The 21691-nt window shown below is 39.4% G+C and overlaps 1 protein-coding gene across 1 annotated transcript in view; it reads left to right on the top strand.

Moving 5' to 3' along the window:
• Positions 1-21691, top strand: part of LOC124717243 (CWF19-like protein 2) — a 186068-nt gene that overhangs the window by 46045 nt on the left and 118332 nt on the right. The window contains exon 4 of the mRNA XM_047244045.1: positions 11237-11449. Within this exon, the coding sequence (XP_047100001.1) occupies positions 11237-11449 (213 nt within the window). The remainder of the gene's footprint in view (positions 1-11236; positions 11450-21691) is intronic.

The raw sequence follows: 21691 nt of genomic DNA, 5'->3' as shown, positions 1-21691 counted from the left end.
GTTCTGGAATTTTTTGAAGAGACCTCATATCTAGGGGTGGAAGAATAACATCTGTTGGGTCCACGAGAGCCTCAACAAATTCTTGCAGACCAGTGTGCTTGAATATAATGTTATTTTCTATCCTTATTGTCCCACATACATAAAAAGTAGCAATACTTAGTGCAGCCTAATTGCATCCCAAGAAAAGAGCAGTGACTGTTAGATCACCAGTATTTTCCATTTGTGTTCAGCATAACTAATTGAGTCAAGGAGGGCTTACATGTTTGCATAAGTCGCCTTCCTGTGAACTTTATGACCAACAGGAATAAAAGGAAGATGATTGCTATTGTGAAGTAAAATATCTTTCAAAGTTAACTTGTGGGAGTCTATGAATAGCCTCCATTCCATAGAATCATAGTCCAAATTCAAAGATTTCATCAGACCATTAATATTACAGCAAATAACAAGATTGTTTTTCTTTTCAGAGTAAGGAACGACATTCCTCTGATCTTGTCTGTAATGTGAGACCCTGACATATTGGAGAAGATTCCATTGCTGTAATCTTGATTCTGAAAGTTGTGCTTTCTCCTTTGACAAACCAAGATCTCAAATGAGATCGCTTGATTCCAGTTGACTCAGTTGGTGTGGTTTATTATTGTTTTCCTCAAAATCAAGGTCATGGGATGTGTAAGGTTCCTTAGGTTCTTCTTCTTCACTGTCTTTATCTTCTATTTCTACCTCAATGTTATGGGTTGGAGTAGGAGCTGCTAAGTGTCTGAATGTGGGATAGGTCAAACAGCAGGTGGATTATTCAGGCACTGAGTTGTTCTTTTTTTTCATTGACAATCCTGCCTTTGTAAAAAGAGTTAAGCAGAAATAGCAGTTATCTATATGGCCTGTAATCTCTCACCATACCATTGGTACAGCAAAAGCCATATATCATTTTTTTATTTTCCAACCATTCTTGTAGTATAACAGACCAAGTGTTACAACATATATGTGGAGCCCTTTACTTATCCTGTCCCCGACATTCATATGAAAATAATGCCATTAGGCAGTCATCCCAAGAGGTGTCAGATTCTGTTTCTTTAATGAAACTGTTACTTCACAACAATGTAACAAATGTTATTCACTGAATTTACACGTTTTCACGGTATTTAATAAAGTTTACTCTGTAAAAAACACCAGAAATTTTGCACCAATTACAGTGAAAACAATATTAAACTTAGAATCATAGCAACAGTACATATTTTTATAACCTACAAACAGGTGAAGAACATAGTGTTTTGTTAGTGCCAATTTCAAAAATAAAATTTTCCCCAAACAAAATCTAAACTCTAAAAAAATACATGTTACTTTATTGCCAAAATGAGAGCTAATCAGTCATTTTTATGGTCATTTATGAATTCAGAGGTGGAAATACATAAGAATCAGCTATTTTTGAGCTGGAAACATTTTTCATTGCTGGCATTTATTCAAGGATATGACAGGAACGATCATACATAGCAAAAATGTCTACTAAACATGGGCTTTAAGATGCGTACCTTAAGAGCTATGGGCACTTCTTCATCTTCAATACTGTGAAACAAACCTTTTCTACTGCAGTCTCTCTACTTTCCATAGTTTTGGAGGAGGTAGTATTGACCAAAACGAAAAAAAAGGCCACTGAACCTAAAATGCATATCTTAAGAGATTTGTTTCACAGTAACAGAGATGAACAATGCTCTTAGCTTTTAAGGCACGTGTTTCAGAGACCAAGTTTACTAGGCTTTTTGGCTTCAAATGATTGTTCTGATGATATCCCTGATGCATTACTTAATTTTTGTTTTTACCCTCCACAGTGGCACAAAATACAGCATCTGATCCCGAGAGATGATGATTTTCACCCTCTCACCATTTCACGACTTTATCAAGATCATTAACTCAGCTTCTGTGCTATGCCATGGTTTTAACAAGTTGAAGAGTAGGCAGTGACCATATCGCCTCTGTTCTGAGACTGTTGACTGTTGTACTCGCAAAACTGCAGGGGGACAGAAGGCAGCCAGTATAGCACTGATGTAACAGCAGTGCCTTAATTCTGTTGCATGTAACACAACATTTCACTCGTGCATGCTCTGTTTCCAATCCCTAGCTAGTACATAATTTGGGGAAGCTGGTGTTGCGAGGGAGGATGGCATGGGTCATGAAGCAGCCATTGAAATCTAGCTCGTTTTGCTCGGCAGCATGTTCTGATACCGAGTGGTCAGCTCTGCTCTCGACCATAATTTGGCACTGGCTGTTCCTTCAAATTGCTGCGCCTACGTGAAAGCCTGCGGAGAGATTACAGAAGAGCTAGTATATGATGTGGATGCTCTCACAGGTGGGCCTGCCTCTGATGGGATTAGATAAGTTCATAATGGGGCTGGATTAGGATGTCCCAAGTGGGTGAATTGGACAGGATTCGCACCAGTGTCTTTGAAAGTGGTGGGGAGGAAGTGGCTCATTTCTTGGCATGATGATAGTCTTCCAGGTGAGCTGTGAAGGTTGTGTTTGCACATCTATTTTCTTTATGTTCCTATCGAAAATACAGGACAGAAACAATGAAAAGCGATGCGTACTTGTAATATTTCAAGTGAAAATTAATGGGAAAACATTAGTCCCAAAGCTCAAAGGCAGTGTTACAAATACTTTGAGTGGTCTGACACGCTCTCAAACATGGCTCTTGAACATTGATGACAGGCATCACTGTTGACTGTTCTGGATTGTAGCCACAGATAAATAGCTCTTAGTGCAACAACTATCTTATCAGTTCAGTGCTGTAGTATGGAGGAAAGTGTTGTTAAGGTAGACTCAAAATTGAAACGGGGCACTGTAGATCCTGCACACAGCAGGTAAACAGTAACTTTCGGGAGTACTGAATCAGGAGAAGGGTGATTAGAGATGAAAAGGTAATGGGCAATGGAAGAAGAGAATAAAGAAAAAGGTGATAGCAGTACCTGTAGAGACTTAATGTAGCACTCAACGACAACAAGAAATATGCCAGTTGAAAAATTCCATTGTTCCCTGTATTGCAGGCTGTTCCAGCTCGAGTGCCCACGCGGGGGCACACATGGGTGGGTGGCTCACGCATGCGTGGAACATGAGCAGTAGGGCTGTGTGACGGGTAACCTCCACTACCTATGCCTGCTGAAGGAAAAGTGACAGGACAGGTTCACATTCAGGGGCACCCGTGCTCCACAGAGCACAGTTGAAATAGGCCACTCTATTGGTCTTTTCTTTGAATTTTTATTTGTGTTATATTCAGTAGCTGGTCTCTGAAGATTTATGACTGTAAACATGTCTGACTTTGTAGTCAAGTGAGGAAACTCCACAAATTGACATATATTTTTTTGTAGCCAAGTTTTAATGTAGTGCAGTCTTTGGATTTATTTTTTTATTTCAGTTTTATCCATTTCTGTAATTTCCTACTGATGTTGCAATGCAGATGATAAAAGACTTCTGAAATCATTAAATCCTCTTTTTAAGTCATTTATTAGTAATTTGGTTTCTATAGCACGTGTTACATGTGCAAAGGAAACGAAAGCACATATATGAGAATTACTCCACAGCCAGTCCAGTCCCACATGCACAAGGAATACAAGTGAGAGAACTTTATCAAAGATTGAAACGAAAACTAAAAGTAGATGAGGAGAGGACCAGCTCGATTTTAGGAGATATAGGGGCACTTGCGAACAAATTTTAACATTGCAGTTCACAATAGAGGACAGATTTTGGGAAAAAATGTAACCTGTATTGCATTCGTAAATGTGGAGATGGAGGAGGTATCTGATTGTGTGGAGTGCAATAAAACATTTCCTATTGTAAGCCAGTGTTGCATCTTCAGGATCTGGAAGGTGGTCCACATTCTCTACGGAAAGTGGACTGGAGTGGCAGGGATTTGAGAAAGTGTGAGATGCCGAAATTGGGTCGCTCGTGGTCACTGTTGATATCCGCAAGAGGAAAGTAAACAAATGTTTCAGTGTGTGAGTTGTTTGATTGTGGACAGGAAATCAGCACAGAACATTGTGCTGATGACAAAGTAGCAGTCATTGAAAGTGAATGGGAAGTGTAATGGAAAGTGTGCCGGGTGGTGTCTATAATATGCACACAAGCAAAAAAAAAACAAACTTAGGTAGTGGCACGTGCAGAATGTGGACACAGTGGTTGAACTCGTGCAGGAGACTGTCGGAGAAATCATTAAAGTTAACTGTTGTGAAAGTAGTATGGATAAAGAAGAAAGGTGCAAGAAAGATGTAGCAAGGATTACACAGGGCTGAAGAGGTTTCACTGTACGAATAAACAGCTCCTGACATCCAAAAATATAAACCTAGAGCCCAGAAATAGGCTTAGTAAGTGTTACGTTTGGGACACGTCCACACTATCTGATCAAAAGTATCTGGACACATATTAGTGGACATTGAAATGTGCCGTGTTCACTCTCTCACTTTGTGATGCCGGGGACACTTTCAGTGGTGCGTCCGAATATCTGCAGAGGTGAGGCAGCCCGTTCTTCCCCGAGAGCCGAAACCGGAGAAGATAGTGGTGCCGGACTCTGGGATCCGGAGTGTAGTCGACCCGGAGGTGTCCTGTCGGGATCAGGTCGGGCTCCTCGGCCGGCCAGTTCGTTTCACGAATGTTGCCGTCGGCAAACTGTCGCCTCACAGGTGTGGCTTTATAATGGGTTCCACTGTGGTGCTGACACGAGGAACCGTCATCTCCAAACAGTTCACCTGTTGTGTGGAGCGTACAGTACTTTAAAATATGTTTGTATCTTCCCATATGTAGTTTGCTCTAGTGCAACAAGTGGACCACATCCTTATAACAGTAACAGTACCCCGTCTGCACTTCACTGTAGGCACTACACACAATTGGAGGTAATTTTCTCCAGGAATTTGCCAGACCCGAACCCAAACTCTTCCATCGGATTGCCGCAGGATATTGCGCGATTCACAATTTTGATTCGCTCGTTTCCCGTCGTGCACTGCCCGGTGGTATTACTCTCGACTCCATCTGGAGCATCGCTTAGCACTGACTATGGAAATGTGTGGCGTATGAGGAGCAGCTGAACCACTGTTTACCATCCTTTTTTGATTCCCTGTGCATAGTCCAGAACTGCTCGTAACTCACCAGAGGCTCCTTCCACCAATTTCTTGCAATTTTTTTATAGTCGCTTTACACAGTGCCGGACGATCCCTGTTGGTCAGTACGTGAGGTCTGCCCGTCACTGTTTAGCTGTGGATGTTATTTTGCATTTCCACTTCACTGACCTCACTAACAGCCGACTAGCAGGTGTAGCGAAGTGGAAGCGTCCTCGACAGATTTGTTACTCGGACGACTAGTCAGAATTCGAAGTGACTGAGCTCTCCCGAATGACCCGTTGTACTGTTACTGTTTCTCGATTGGCAGCTTAGTACTCCCCACCTCTTTTTATACCGGTAGGTCGACCACCCACGACAGCAGGTGGACTGTTCCGCAATATATAGGGGTGTTCAGATGCTTTTGGTCATGTAGAGCGTGTGTGGGTGTGAAATGTGGACACTGAGGAAGACAGAAATAAAATGATTAGGAGCCTGTGAAATGTAGTGATACAGTAGTCTCTTGAAGAATGAGTGCATTGATTGAATAAGGAAGGAAGACATCCTGCAATCACTCAACAGAGAAAAAACAAAATGAAGAGAGAGAACGGTCAAGTCAAGATGTGAACAGCTGCCATTACGGGGGTGTACGTGCACGTATCTAGGTTTGTGTGTGCGTATTCTATTAGTTTTGAGTGTAAGTTTGTAGTGTTTTTGTTTTGAACGTCGGTATTCTGGTCGGATTTATTTATTGGTTGTCATTTTTTATTTGTAGTTCACTGTTGATATTTGAGTTTATGTGTTGTCATTTTACCTTTTGGAGAGACACACACACACACACACAGAGAGAGAGAGAGAGAGAGAGAGAGAGAGAGAGAGAGAGAGAGAGAGAGCGCTGTGGACACTAAAAAATGAATTGCCAGGTGGAGAAACCAGAACATTTCCGACATGTTCTTCTGCTTGAGTTCAGTAGTCTGGTAACAGCAGTGTAGGCAGTCAGAAACATTCGTGCCGTGTATGGGGATAAATCCGTTGGATGGAGCATAGTGAGAAAATTGTTTTCTCATATTAACGAGGATTGTGTTGACACCAGTTATAACAGTACCGCGTATTAATGATTACCAAATTTGGTTTGAACCTGCAGTAAATGTTACCCCCCTGGGGGGGATTTTTTGAATTTGATCGCATGTTACCTGACAGACGGGGAGTCGAATGTGAATTTCGTAATGGTAGCAGTTAGTAGATACCAGAAAGACTAAAATTTTGCAAGAAGTTACAGTAACAGAGTTCTTGTAAATGAAAAATAAAATGGTCACCAGCCTAATTAGGCATAATACTGTGGAAACATTATTTGTAATGAATCTATTTTTACTCTTGCAAAAGTAACTTTCATAAATCCTTTCTTAATCAAGTGCAATGAACACCCACAATAACCAGACGAACTACACAGTGGGTAGCAGTAGTTATCAACAGCATAGTTAAGCAGTCACAGAAATGGAAAAAGAGACTTTATCCCTGTTAACCACAATCTTCACTTCTACCTTTCACTAATTTGGCACATGAATTGTTCCCTAGGGCATACACAAGACTAAGTGGCATCTGGTAAGAATTATATTTTGACTAACACATATAAACACAACACAAATGCAGTAATATAACAGTTTACACATACCTTTTATATGTACTCTTTTAAATAATCACTTCTAGATTCTTTAGCTAGAAAACAACTATTCAGTTTGGTTTCTTCCTGATATAAAAAAAAATAAACTGTGTTCCCTCAAACCATCCCTTCTTTATATAAGCAAACTATACACCCTTTAGAAAAATATTTTGAATTATGAAAAAATTTGAATTATTTCCCCACTTAAGATCATTTATTTTGCAATATTTTAATACTATTTGCTCTGACAATACTCTCTACAAACTTCAGAAAAGACTTTAATTAAAAGTTAACTTCAAAACAGATTAAAATTTAAGTGCCTCATAACATCACTTGTGAAGCAGGTGGTTTTAAATTATCCTCAATTTTGTTCATCAACGTTATAGCTTTGGCACTTTCCAACTGTAGCAATTCATAGTAAATTAAAAACTTTTCATCTGGTAAATATTATGTGCCCCTTATATTACTCGTGAAGCGAGTAGTTTTCACTGACAATTTTAATGTTCCTACACATTAAACAATGACATTGTAAAGTAGAAACTATTCAAAGTAACTTGGAGCTTTTCATAAATTCAACATAAAATAACATGGATTATTATCAGTCTTTCACCAACAGGACACTCGGACTTAAATACTTTGAGGAAAGGACCCTGCTTGGTACCATGAAAGGAGTAAATTCATGGTTTGAACACAAAGTTCAGCAATATTTGAATTATTATTGCAAATTCCATCACACAAACACACTGGTTCGTACTGTTATACAGTTTTAACCTCCCGAATCTGATGATGAAGTGGTGGCACAATAGTGGTGGCGAGCACGTGGCAGCTACCTGGTCTCTCCTTTGTCAGTGATATGCTCTATTTAGTTCTTGGTGACGTGACTATTATTTTTAGAGCCATTTCCAATGCAAGAGCGCCATTCTACAGCCACCTGAGGCCATTCCATCGCTGCTGGCTACTGACTGCATACTGTGCTCTTTCGCTTCCCACCCAGATTGAGCGCCAGTTCCACCTTTTAGCTCACGCCACATCATTTCCGCAGTGGAGGGGAATCACTATGTCTTTTACATTATACAATACAAAATCCCTAAGTATGAACCAGTTTTTACATTGCAGTTTTTCATACATAAACAAACATATTTAATAAATTTCCATTATTTAAACACACTATCACGTTAAATAATTTATACATCGTAAAGTACCACCTCCCTCCAATGATCCAAAGAAGTTAACTAGAAACGAGTAAACACTTCTTAAATAAAGTTGCACTGTACCGATTGCCCTGAATTGATTGTGGTGTTACACAGTGATCTCCATGTTTGGGAAGACGTTCTCGGTTTGATGAAGATGATTTAAAAGCATTAATCCACAATGATCCACATCCGTGTACTTGAGAACTAGGAAATGTGATGAACTGTGTTCATTCCATCATTGTACAACATTTGCATGCAGTGAGGGTGGTTCAAAAATTAGTTGTATGCTTACCACATGCTCTAAACCAGGATCACACAAACCTGCAGATGGCCGTATCTGCATCTGCGTTTGATCATCATCAATTGAATCGTGAACAACATCGACCATTCCTATCCTGAATTGTTACTGGCGTCAAGGGGTGGTGTCTTTCTGCTAATATAAGGAAAATAAAAGAATGGCCGAGCCCAAAGAAAGCAGAAACTCCACGTATAAAGACCTGCGTATACACACAAAGGATAATGTTATGCGTTTGGAACGACGACAGTACGGTGTACTGTGAATTGCTTCCCCGATGTGTAACCATCACTGCTGACATTTATTGTCAAAAACTGAGATGTCTTGCAGACGCAATCCGAGAACAACCAACAGGAAGGTTACGTGGAGTGATGCTACTCCAGGATAACACCCACCTGCATTATGCTAGGTTGACAAAAAACACAATACAGGAGTTGGGAGTCATTCTACACCCACCTTATTCACCTGATCTTGCACCCTCAGATTTTCGCCTTTTCCGCTTTCTGTCGAACACCCTTGAAGTAACTTCCCTTTCAGATGAAAATGTTCTCCGAATATGGCTTTACGAACTCTTCACCTTGAAACCGTGTGTTATCTACAGTTGCAGAATCAAAAAGTTACCCCAACATTGACAGACTGTTACAAATAGTTTAGGAGAATGTATTATTGATGACTAAACTCTGTTATGTTTATAAAAATTATTGAAAAATGCTATGAACTTATACACTAACCTAATAATAGGATTTGTGAGAAAGCTAGCAATACTCCCCGACTTGTTTGGTTTGTATGCCTGTCAACAGCTCAACACCTGCACTAGTCAGTGAGTTTTTACCTTTAGCACTTCCATATTTATATTTCGCCTTCTCTATTATTAGTAGCAGATTCTCACCATATTTATACAAATTGTTCATGATCTTAATGTTCTTAGTTTGTACTGTGTTTTGAGGGAAGAAAACCATTAGACTTTGAATGGTAATGATATTTATTATGTTTCTTCAGACAGGTGCCATAGTAGTACAAAATTTTTGAGATGACAACTTTATCCTCATTGACTTTGTTGTTTATTTTCCACAGTTGGCCAACTTTGGCTATTATACTGTTGTCAAGCAATAGTTGACATGCTTGAGGACAAGCTACTGAGTTGTCCAGCCACTGGAATACAGCAGGAAGACATAAAATTTACAGCAAGTAGTTTAAAAGCAATGGCAGAGACAGAAACACTGCCTAATGGGAGTCAACTGTGATAACATAAAGGCAGGCACCATTGACAATCATAAAACCGGTAATAACTTAAGCAACAAAGTGCACAATGAAGCATTGTTTTCTCTCGTATCAACACGAACACTACCATTACAAAGGTTATAAATCGTAAGCCAGAGATTGTAACATATCCAACTGCAATCACAGTGAACTACGATGTACATAAGCATTTGTTAAGGAAGCATGGACGTGACCACTGATGTATACAAAGAAGTCCTTTAAGTGTATGTGATACATCGTTGCTCATAAGTACGTCTGGCATTTCAGAAGACAACTGTGTGAGAACTACAAGACACATACATCAATGGAAGAGGCCTATCTCCAAGTTTTTAACTGGCACTAGGGGCACTCACTGCAAGCATCTCTGGTCCCTTTAATCCCACAAACCAACCAACCTACAAGCATCATTTGTGATGTGGCAAACATCAGTACGAGTGTGCAGTTAGTTGACATTGCTTACGCGAATTGTCCAAAATGCGCAGTGGCAGCCCACATTGGAAATCTGTTCATTGTGTAGCCTATCTACAGGCGTTGCACGAATTGTGTGTGAGAATATAGCGTGATTGATTTATCTATGTCTTCTGATATGCCTGGCCGCTAGTTTTCTGCAACTACGCTACAGCACATATTACGCATGGAATCTTGGGGACATGCTCTATCCATTGATGTGTGTCATTTTACTGTATGTCTTGCAATTCTCATACAGTCATGTTCTGAAACCTCAGAGCTACTTATGTGTGATCCAGTATATTGCTGAAATACTGATATTTTACTCAATGTTGTTCATAATTACTGTCTGTTCATTGCAGTTGCTACTTGTACCACTTAAAAATGCCATAACAAGTCAAAGTGTAAAACAAATAATAATTATATTCAGTGGTGGAAATACTTACACGTGTGGGTGAGCAGACATTAATGACGATTGACAGCAACTTGAAATTAATTTGAAATAAATTTTGTGAATATGAATACCTTGGCATCAGCCGTGTTAGATTTAGAGGTACTATCTATTAGTGACATGAAAATTTGTACCAGAGTGGGGACTCGAACCTGGATCCTGCTTATCACAGGTGGTCACCTTAACCACTTCTGGTGTCTGTGCACACCTCCCGAGCTGACCCAAACTTTTCCATTTCATTTGTCACTAATAGGTAATACATCTGTACCTAACACAGCTGATGCCGAGGTATTCGCTTTCAGCAAATGTATTTATAATAAATTTCGGATGACTCTCAATAGACATTAATGTCCGTTCACTCAGATACGCAAGTAAATATTACATGCAGATAATCCTCTTAGTCTCTTTCTCACTGATGTGGGAATACAGGAAAAGCAGTGAGAATTAAGTGACGAATGTAGGGGACTATGATCCAGGGATGTAGACAGTGTGCCATGTGGAATTTAGGTCGGTCTGGGAGGCACGCACAGATAGTCAGAGTAGTAAAGCGACCGCTCGCGATAAGTAGAAAATCTGGTTTCGAGACCCAGTCTGGTACAAATTTTCATGTCACTAATGAGTAGTGTATCTATGTCTAACACAGTTGGTGCCAAGATGCCTTTGGCATATTTATTTTGAATTAGTTACAGAAATGTTGTCATTTCAAACAAATTTTATCACAGAAATAGCATTTGCTGTAGTTTAATAACTCTCAGTTTTCTCTGAGTACTAGAGCAGATTTGTACCTCGATAGTGGTATTTTTAAAATTTGCAGTGGGGATTCCAATATAATTTGGCAGCTTTTTGCTCATTTTGCAGATGGGACAGAGTTCACGAGAGCTGAACCCATACTGGAAGGACGGCGGGACCGGCTTGCCGGAAGACCGGCCCCAGCGAAGGGAGCCCACGGCCCGACAGAAGAACGTTGGAGACGGCGGAGCAGAGTGGCTGCGGCGCGCACTGCGGCGGGCCGAGGAGCAGGCGGCCGCAGAGGGCCGCCCGCTGGAGGAGGTGGCCGCCGAGCGCTGGGGGGTGCGTACCGTGCTGGGCTGGCAGGTGGCAGGGCCCACAGGGGACTGTGCCAAAATTTCACTTCTTTCCCATTTGCTTTTTTCTTGTCCTGCTATATTCTCTCATCCTTCCACCACTACCACCAACACCATCATCATCATCACCACCATCACCATCACCATCACCAGCATACACTGAATGCAACAACTTGTTAATGTAGCCATCATTATCTGTCTCTTTCCATCCGTACCATATGGATGCAGTTGTTGCAGTTCGTTCCACTGATAACATATTGTAATACAGATTTTCTAGGCCTGCCGTATGGTTTTTTTCCACAGTTTTTCCTTCTAACATGTTTTTTTATGAAGCTGTTACTCGAACAAGGTCTCCAGTTTTTCTTTTCTGTACCTTGTTAATTAATGTTGTTTTTAATTTTTGTTGGTGTTTGTGCATTGAATTTTGTTTCAGTCCACAATATTTTTGTAACTCTTTTGCATGAGTTCTGCTGCTTCAAATTTTTGCTTCCCCTATTTTCTCAGAATCCACTCTTCACAACCTAAGCTTAAAATGCTCTCATAAGTCTTGATGAATTTCTTTCTTGTTTCTTTATTAAGGTGGTGGTTTGTTAATAAACTGCTCTCATTTCTGAAAGTTTGTTTGATCCTTGGAATACTACTTCAAGTATCCATTATACTTTTGTTGGGATCCGCTATTATACTTTCAAAATATTCTATTACTTGCATTAGTGTTGTATTTTGTACACTGTGTTTGCCTTACTTCTCTGTTCAATTTATCTGTCACCATTATTTTAGTCTTGCTTGTGTTTATTTTCTGTTTGTTTCTCTCCGGGGCATTGGAGAAAATTTTAACATATAGTTTGTGTCCTTTTCTGAATATGCTTAGACCACTACATAATCTACAAATCAAATACGATGTATTTGTGTACCACCTATTTATATCCTTTGTTGCTACTTTTTCTTGTTTGTATTGCCCTTGTTAGACACCTATTGTAGTAACTTTTTAATACCTTTCATATCTATTTCTGTACTCTGATTCTTGTATAGGCTGAAAATCAATCTGTTATCTCTCCAGTCTATTCCAATTTTATCCAGCTTTCCAAATAGCATATTCTAGTCTGATCCATCAAATGCCTTCTCGACGTCACTGAGTGTGGTATATATTTTCCTGTCCATCTCAGTTCTTCTTTCTGAAATCATTCATAGAGCCACTACAGCTCCCACAGTTCCTTTCCCTTTCCTAAATCCAAATCAGTCATCTCCTTCCATCGTTTCTCCTTTTTGTTTCTTTAGACCACACACATTCCCTTACTCCTGCTACTTTCTAATTTTAACATTTTTCTTCTGAAAACATCTCTTTCTATTGTTTTTATTTTGTGTATTTACAAATCTTTTATTAACTTCTTGGATACAGCTAATTGCTAATACTTTTCTCAGAAGCACTAGAAGACTGGTTTGTCAGGTGTATATTTTTTTCTTTTTTGAGTAGTTGTGGATATTCACTCTCTTCGGATGCTTTCTACCACAAAAATTTGCAAACAGAAACCTTAGACTTCTTCTCCTTCAGTGCGAATTTACCTTAAATTTAAAGACACTTGTATATAATATTTCTCCGTTAAGTAAAACACTTTCAACTCAGTTAACTACAGGGAAACCCTACTTTTACACTTTTCAATGGACTTCAGAAAAATTGTGTAAAATGTGGGAAAATGCAAAATGTGGGAAACAACGCTTTAAACTGTAAAAGTTATGTGTAGAATACCCCCTTGCATTTTCGCACTTTTTGTATGATATATGTACATAACAGGCATCAAAAGAGTTGTCAGGGACTCGTTTATTATCTTTCTTTGTGTTCTGCCTTACGGCAGGTCTTGTCATGGGGGAAGCCTCATCAGAGAGGTCCACCACATGAGCATCTAGGGATGCGATTGGAGTGGTGGTTTCCCATTGCCTCCCACTGATGATGATGAAATGATGATGAGTACAACACAACACCCAGTCCACGAGTGGAGAAAATCTCCGACCCAGCCAGGAATCGAACCCGGACCCCGTGGCATAACAGACAGCCCCGCTGATCACTCAGCTGTCGGGGTGGACTTTATTATCTAATAAATGTTTATTATGCAATAAAAACCGCTGATGTAACTGGAACTGATAACTGTCTGGGAAGTAGAAATGTTTGACTCGATTTCGTACACCATAATTGATGTTTTTGAAAGCCTGCAGCTATCATTCATTATTTAAATAATGAAATACTGCTCTAGTTATGTATTTTTTCTTGTGTAGCACGACACATTTCGAGAATTTTTTCACGTTGTCAAGTGCAAATACCTACAGAAGTATTTTGTGTGGTATCTAAATAGGTGTTATTCTGCCTCTCTTGAACTGTAGTGATCTTTTTGAGGTTATCAGGTACTGTGCCTCCTCAGTCATGTGGAAAACCACACACATGCAAACTATCACTCTCACTGTGAATTTTAAAATTTTCCCGGCGAATTGACTGTTCAAATAAATTTCGGGCTTGCAGCCGGTCGTCGTTCAATACTTCGCACGATATTTCAACTGGGCACCTGCCAGTCATCTTCAGGTGAGCCATCGCAGTCGTGCGACGGCTCACCTGAAGATGACTGGCAGGTGCCCAGTTGAAATATCGTGCGAAGTATTGAACGACGACCGGTTGCAAGCCCGAAATTTGTTTGAACTATCACTCTCACTGTTTGTTTGTGTAACATCACAAAAAATGCTTATGTAAATATTACACTTGACAACGAGAACAAATTCTCGAAACATGTTTTGCTAAGCATGAAAAAAATATGTACCCAGAGCTGTGTTTAAACTAAGAACTTCTCAGCAACACAAGGTGAATGACAGTGTCAACCAGCGCAACAAGTGGCCAGATGCCGAAAGACGCTAAATATGGTTCGACAAAAGTGTCACGACGATCAAAATAATCATGAAACTGTGTTTGTGCTGTAGAGACAGTTTGGAAATGGTTGTGATTGGTCACAATGTCTTTATTCGAATGAACCTTGTTACTCCCATCAGCCACCACACGAAGTAGAGCTTGTCAGCGGCAGGAGATATGGCACGAATTGTTCAAACTTTCACATGTTTACTAGTTCAAATAGGCTGAGTAGAGTGCCCTGGTATCAAGAAACTTAACCACGTAATATTTGTTAACACTACTGGATAGCCAACAGCGTGTCAGAGTCTTTTTTTCTCCACGAACATTTTTTTGTAATGCTTAAATCGGAGGAAAATTATAAATATGTTGACACAAAATGGGGTGCAAACTAACATTGTGGACATAGGAAATTTGATGGGAATGATAAAAAAAGACATAAATGGCAGGAAAACATTAATTCCAGGAACATAAAAGCAGGGTTATATTGGATTTAATTGTATTATCCACTAGTGTCATTAATGCCTCAGGGAAAAATTACCAACTGCATTTCCTTGAGATCCATACTTAAACTACCTTTACATAATTCAGTCAACCCTTTTCCCCTTTTTTAACATAAAATATTAATGAATGCCAAGGAATTTCATGCTGTTCCATGCCAGAAGATCATGGTTCTGTAACTGTACAAAAACAAGTGATTTTATTTTACGTGCTCTCGCAGTAGACCTCACATATCCTTGAAATACATGTTAAATGACAGACAAGTCATTCCTTTCAATAACTTGAGTTGAATTTACTGTTTCTTTGTCGGATGCACATCCACTATCACACTGCATAAGGGGATGGTAAGAGATGAGCTACCCCACATATGTCATTCATGCGGTATGAATGTGCAGGAAATGTCAGCTTTTCTCTTTATTTTTCCAATATTTTGACATATTTCATCATTGCTTCTTAATTTACAGTCCTTTTATCTTCTGATTGGACCTAAACTAATCATCATCATTCTTTGATCTAATATTTATAGTCTGTCTAATCTTTAATTCAGTTACAGGTATCCACTTGGAAGAGGTATTCTGGTTGCACTACTGTTTTGTTGCCTGTCAGCATTTGTGACTGCTGGTTAACTTTTCCCTCGAAAATATCCTTGTAACTAATAAAGTTCAAGCAAATCTCCACTCATCCCAGTCTCCATTACTTAATGGCCCACTCATAAAGTATGAATATCATAGTTAATCTCTAAACAATGTGAAGATTGGCTTAGAAACATGTTTCATAAAGAATTCCCATCTAAAGCAACAATTTATAATTAGTACACCGAACTCAGGAAAGATCAGTTTTTTCTTAGTGATGAATTTTGTGAAGGACACCTAAGAACTGCTGTTTCTGAAGAAAATATTGCTCTTTTTGAAATAATGCTTGAGGAGATCAGCAGTAAGCTTCCGAATTTTTTCAAGTGACATTGAGAACAATGTTGCCAGTGGTTTTTACATAAGCTGGCTCCCTTCAAAAACAGTACATTGATTGGTATGGGAAAATTGAAAAAATCTGGAGGGGCAGATTTGTTTTGGAGTAATGTTGCTGCTGATGATACTTACATTCATTGTTATGATCCTCAAAAGGAAAGTCAATTGGCTCATTGGGTTTTTTGAGCAGTACCTAGGTCTACTACAGTCTGACAAATTTTTAGTGCTGATGAGAAGGTGGTTGCTAGTTAATTTCTAAAATGGACCATATTGTTCTATAGCATTAGAAGATAGACATACTGAGCTGCTGAAAGCTACACAACTCAGTTTGTGAATGCTGTAAGGGTCAGCCAGTATTATGGACTCTCCACTATGCATCTCTGACCTATTACCTTGTAATTTCATTGTGTTTCCAAAAATTAATGATAAAATGCATGGATTTACTTTTTCATCATCAGATGAAGCAGTGGGACATTATGAAAATCTGATTTCTGAACTGTCTCTGGAAGGGTCACATCTTTACTTTAAGAAATAAGTGTCATCGAATGCAAAAATGTATTGATGTTAAACAGGCATATTTTGAAAAACAATAATATTTAATTTTTTTAAAATTAATCTTTGTTAGATTTATTAAAAATTTTCAATGTTGTCCTCATACTACTGTGGTGAGGAATGAAAATCTTCACTTTCCAAAAAGAACACTATGTGTTCTACAGTTTGAATTCTGACAATAATGCTTCATTACTGTGTCTTCTTTCCTTATAGCATCTTGAACTGCATTTGGATCTGTAAATTTATCTGACACTATTCTCAAGTGGTCAGTGCAGCTTCTGGAGAAATCTACCAAAATTTTGTCGCTGAGCAACTGAGCTGATGTCTTCTTTTTATCCAGTCACAAATTTAAATGTTCGTAATTTTTATTTGCTTTTTTCAATTTTTAAACCAATACCAGTTTCATTGACTGTATTATTTTCTGTTATTGTCTTTATGTACCTCATGGTGAAAGCCAAAAAGTGGCTCGCTTTGAAATTTTTGTCGAATGTAGGTATTATTCAGCAATGTGATGTAGTCACCTGCCCAATGTGGGAGTTGATGTAGCATGTGATTAGTTACATTGACATTCCAGTTTGAGATAGCAATGCAGTGTTAGCTCCCTGCGGAGCTGCAAAAAGTGAGCACAAAAATTGACTGCAGAACATTACTGAGAAGCTGTGACAACTTACTGTTAATGTCGTTAATTTTATTGGCAGTGAGAACAAGAAAGATTTGTGTGTGGAAAGAGAAGATGACAGAAGGTGCAAGCAAATGTTGACAAGCAAAAGTTAAGTAAGGCAGCAATGTAGAAAATGGTGGAAGCCGTGGAGAAGATTTCAAGCTTATACCTGAAACTGATATAATGAAAATGCACATCATAAATATTTAATTGACAACATAGATGAAATGTGTAATTAGACAGCAATTTCTGCAATATTATGAACAACACAAGGAAACCTCCACAGCTTTTGTCATGCAGAACTGGACTCCAAGCTTGCAGAGAAAATGTGTAACTTGTGTGGGATTTGATTTTAGAAGGTGCCAGCATAAACAAGTCGTCATGTGCGGATGAGTGAATATACTTGCAAAAAGAGCATACTTTGTTAGATTTTTTACATAAGAATGAAGGATCGGCAGATGTAGGTGTAGATGAACAGCAGATTTGTACGCTTAATAATGTGATTTGTACACTTAACAATGTGAAGAAATATTGCAAAATAACTGTGTATGAATAGTGTTGTCAAACAACAGTGCTAGGCAATGTTTCATTGCTGTGAATGCAGAGTTTTGTTTCATGGTCGTTTCTTCCCTATGTTTGTAACAGGAAAACTTCTGGCTGTTATGTAGAAATGGATAAAAAAAATTAAAACTGCCTAGAGACAAGGAAAGACAAATTTTTGAATTAATTTTCATCTCTATCTTCCATGGATAAAACTTTGCAACAAAATGGTTGCCTTCCTACTTATGCCATACTGTGTAGCCCTAAATTTTAGAGCATTAATCTGATGTCTTGAGAAGAAAATGATACATAATGGCTGATGCTTTTGCAGCTTGCAAATTATTGTTGTATGTCAGCTAGCCTGGAAAATAGTGACATCAGCAGGAAGGGTAGTTTTACTGATACGCCAGTGACACATCTTGAGCAACTGTGGTGAAATGGCTTAGGAGTAATGCCTACTTCATTGAAATCTTCAGAAGTGGGCATTTAGGGCATGCTTCAACTGGCTAATACATGCTTTTTCATAGTTCTTCTGAATTTTGCCCAGTAAGTTCCACTGCACAGAACTAACATCAGTTTATCTCATTTGAAACAGAGGTCTTTTTTCCATGTAATACTACAGAGAAATATAGACTTGTATCAGTGACCATTTTTATATTTAAATGAATGTGTGTTGTTTTCCCAGCAACAATTCTTTTTATCTTTCTTTTCTTAAATGGAGATAGAATTAGAAGTTGTTGACACTAAAAATAAAGCTGTTTTAAAATGTAGTTTTTTAATCGAAAATTGCTTAGTTGCATTTGCCGTAGCGTAAAAAATTTTGAAGGATTTTGGAAAATGAAGTCCTACTTACGTCATATGCTTAACGAAGGTGTCTTGTATCTTTTCTTGTCACTTTCTCTGATCTGGCCTTGCTTCATTCTGCACAAAGCATACCTCTCCACTGAGGCTATTTTAGTATATCTGTTACTGGAATCAATTTACAAAAATGTCTTCCACCGAGTCTACTCACAGGTGAACTGTTTTGATTGAAAGTTGATTCTACCAGGTCTTCTTTGTTTTTCAAAGCTGCTGTCAATTCTGTAATGAATTCAAAAAAGTGTTTACTAGTAGGCCTCGACTTTTTACATAAAGCATAAAAATTTACAATAATCATAATGAAAATGTGAAAAATTGCTTTCTTCTGAGACTTTATTTGTTTCCTCTCTAAAGGGTAGTATCCCATTAGCTGGTTACTGTGGTCCACAACAGCCATCTTTCTATTATAATCCAAAATTTCGACAGGTTTCATCTTATGTAAAATTAACAATTTGTTCTGACATTGACAGTGAATGCAGTAAGTTTGTGTCTTGTCGTCAAAAGAAATACATTCTTAGTGTCTTCCCATTTTACAAACAGCAAATTATCTTGTCTGCAAAATGAACATTCATTTTTTGGCTTCTGAACAATTAGATCTTGAAAATAAATACAGGGTATATAGCAGTCAACAATTAATTGATGCCCTTTGCACAGTGCCTGATCTTCTGAGGCGTGACCCATGGCAGTGAAGGGAATGTGAACACCACACACACACACACACACACACACACACACACACACACTCACCCACGCATACGCAACTCACACACACGACTGCAGTCTCACAGACAACTGAAACCACACTGCGAGCAGCAGCACCAGTGCATGGTGGGAGTGGCGACGGGGTGGGGATAAGGAAGAGGCTGGGGTGGGGAGGAGGAGGGATAGTATGGTGGGAGTGGCGGACAGTGGAGTGCTGCAAGTCAGACAGAGGGCAGAGGAGAAGTGGGGGAGGGGGGGGGGGGGGAGTAGCAGACAAGGCGATAAATAAAAAGACCTGGGTGAAGTGGTGGAATGGTGGCTGTGTAGTGCTAGAATGGGAACGGGGAGGGGGATGGACAGATGAGGAAAGTGACTAACAAAGGTTGAGACCAGGAGGGTTACGGGAACATAGGAAGTAGGAGGGTTACGGGAACGTAGGAAGTATTGCAGGGAAAGTTCCCACCTGCAGAATTCGGGAAACCTGGTGTTGGTGAGGAGGATGCATATGGCACAGGCTGTGAAGCAGTCAAAATGAAGAATATTATGTTTGGCAGCGTGTTCAGCAACAGGGTGGTCCACTTGTTTCTTGGCCACAGTTTGTCGGTGGTCATTTGTGCGATCAGACAGCTTGTTGGTTGTCTTGCTACACTGAATGCAGCACAGTGTTTGCAGCTTAGCTTGTAGACCACGTGATGGGATAGGTTATGTTAGTGACCGGACTGGAGTAGGTGGTGGTGGTGGTGGTGGTGGTGGTGGTGGGAGGATGTAAGGGACAGGTCTTGCATCTAGGTCTATTACAGGGGTATGAGCCATGAAGTAAGGGATTGGGAGCAGGGGTTGTGTAAGGATGGACCAGTACATTTTGTAGGTTCAGTGGACAGCAGAATACCACTGTGGGTGGGGAAGGATAGTGGGCAGGATATTTCTCTCCATCTACATCCACATGGTTACTCTGCAATTAACACTTAAGTGCCTGGCAAAGGGTTCATCGGACCATTTTCATACTACTTCTCTACCATTCCACTCTCGAATGGCGCGTGGGAAAAAGGAACACCTAAATCTTTCCGTTCGAGGTCTGATTTCTCTTATTTTATTATGATGATCATTTCTCCCTACGTAGGTGGGTGTGAACAAAATATTTTCACATTCGGAAGAGAAAGTTGGTGATTTAAATTTCGTAAATAGATCTCGCCACAAAGAAAACAGCCTTTGTTTCAGTGACTGCTATCCAAACTCGCGTATCATATCAGTGACACTCTCACCCCTACTGCGCAATACCCCTACTGCGCAATAACACGAAACAAGCTGCCATTCTTTGCACTTTTTCAATATCCTCCATCAATCCTACCTGGTAAGGATCCCAAACCACACAGCAATATTCGAGCAGAGGACGGACAAGTGTAATGTAGGCTGTCTCTTTAGTGGGTTTGTCACATCTTCCAAGTTTTCTGCCAACAGAGCGCAGTCTTTGTTTCACCTCCCCACAATATTATCTATGTGATCTTTCCAATTTAAGTTGATTGTAATTGTTATTCCTAGGTATTTAGTCGAATTGACAGCCCTTAGATTTGTGCGATTTATCGTATACCAAAAATTTATCGGATTTCTTTTAGTACCCGTGTGGATGACCTTGCACTTTTCTTTGTTTAGGGCCAATAGCCACTTTTCACACCATACAGAAATTCTCTCTAGATCATTTCGTAATTGGAATTGATCATCTGATGATTTTACTAGATGGTAAATTACAGCGTCATCTGCAAACAATCTAAGGGGGCTGCTTAGATTATCACCTAGATCATTTATGTAAATCAGGAACAGCAGAGGGCCCATGACACTACCCTGTGGTAGGCCAGATATCACTTCTGTTCTACTCGATGATTTATTGCCTATCACTACGAACTGTGACCTCTCTGAGAGGATATCACAGATCCAGTCACACAACTGAGATGATACTGCATATGCACGCAATTTGATTAATAGTCGCTTGTGAGGAACAGTATCAAAAGCCTCCTGGACATCTAGGAATATGGAATCGATCTGAGATCCCTTGTCGACAGCACTCACTGATTACTTCTTAGGAATAAAGAGTCAGCTGTATTGCACAAGAACAATATTATCTGAATCTGTTTTGGTTATGTATCAATAAGTCATTTTCTTCAAGGTGATTCGTAATGTTAAGAGTACAGTATATGCTCCAAAATCCTACTGCAAATTGAGGTCAGTGATATGGGTCTGTAATTCAATGGGTTACTCCTATTTCGTTTCTTGAATATTGGTGTGACCTGTGCTACTTTCCAGTCTTTAGGAACAGACCTTTCGTCAAGTGAGTGGTTGTATATGATTGCTAAGAAAGGCGCTACTGTGTCTGCATACTCTGAAAGGAACCTGATTGGTATACCATCTGGACCGGAAGACTTGCTTTTCTTAAGTGATCTGAGTTGTTTCGCAACACCTGAGATATCTACTTTTATGTCACTTATGCTAACAGCTGTTCTGGTTTCAAATTCTGGAATATTTACTTCGTCTTCTTTCGTGACGGAATTATGGAAACTGTATTCAGTAACT

Source organism: Schistocerca piceifrons, chromosome 9 (genome assembly GCF_021461385.2).
Source record: "Schistocerca piceifrons isolate TAMUIC-IGC-003096 chromosome 9, iqSchPice1.1, whole genome shotgun sequence".
Classification (NCBI taxonomy): domain Eukaryota; kingdom Metazoa; phylum Arthropoda; class Insecta; order Orthoptera; family Acrididae; genus Schistocerca; species Schistocerca piceifrons.
Note: the sequence above shows the minus strand (reverse complement) of the source record. Positions and strands in the feature narration are given on the sequence as shown.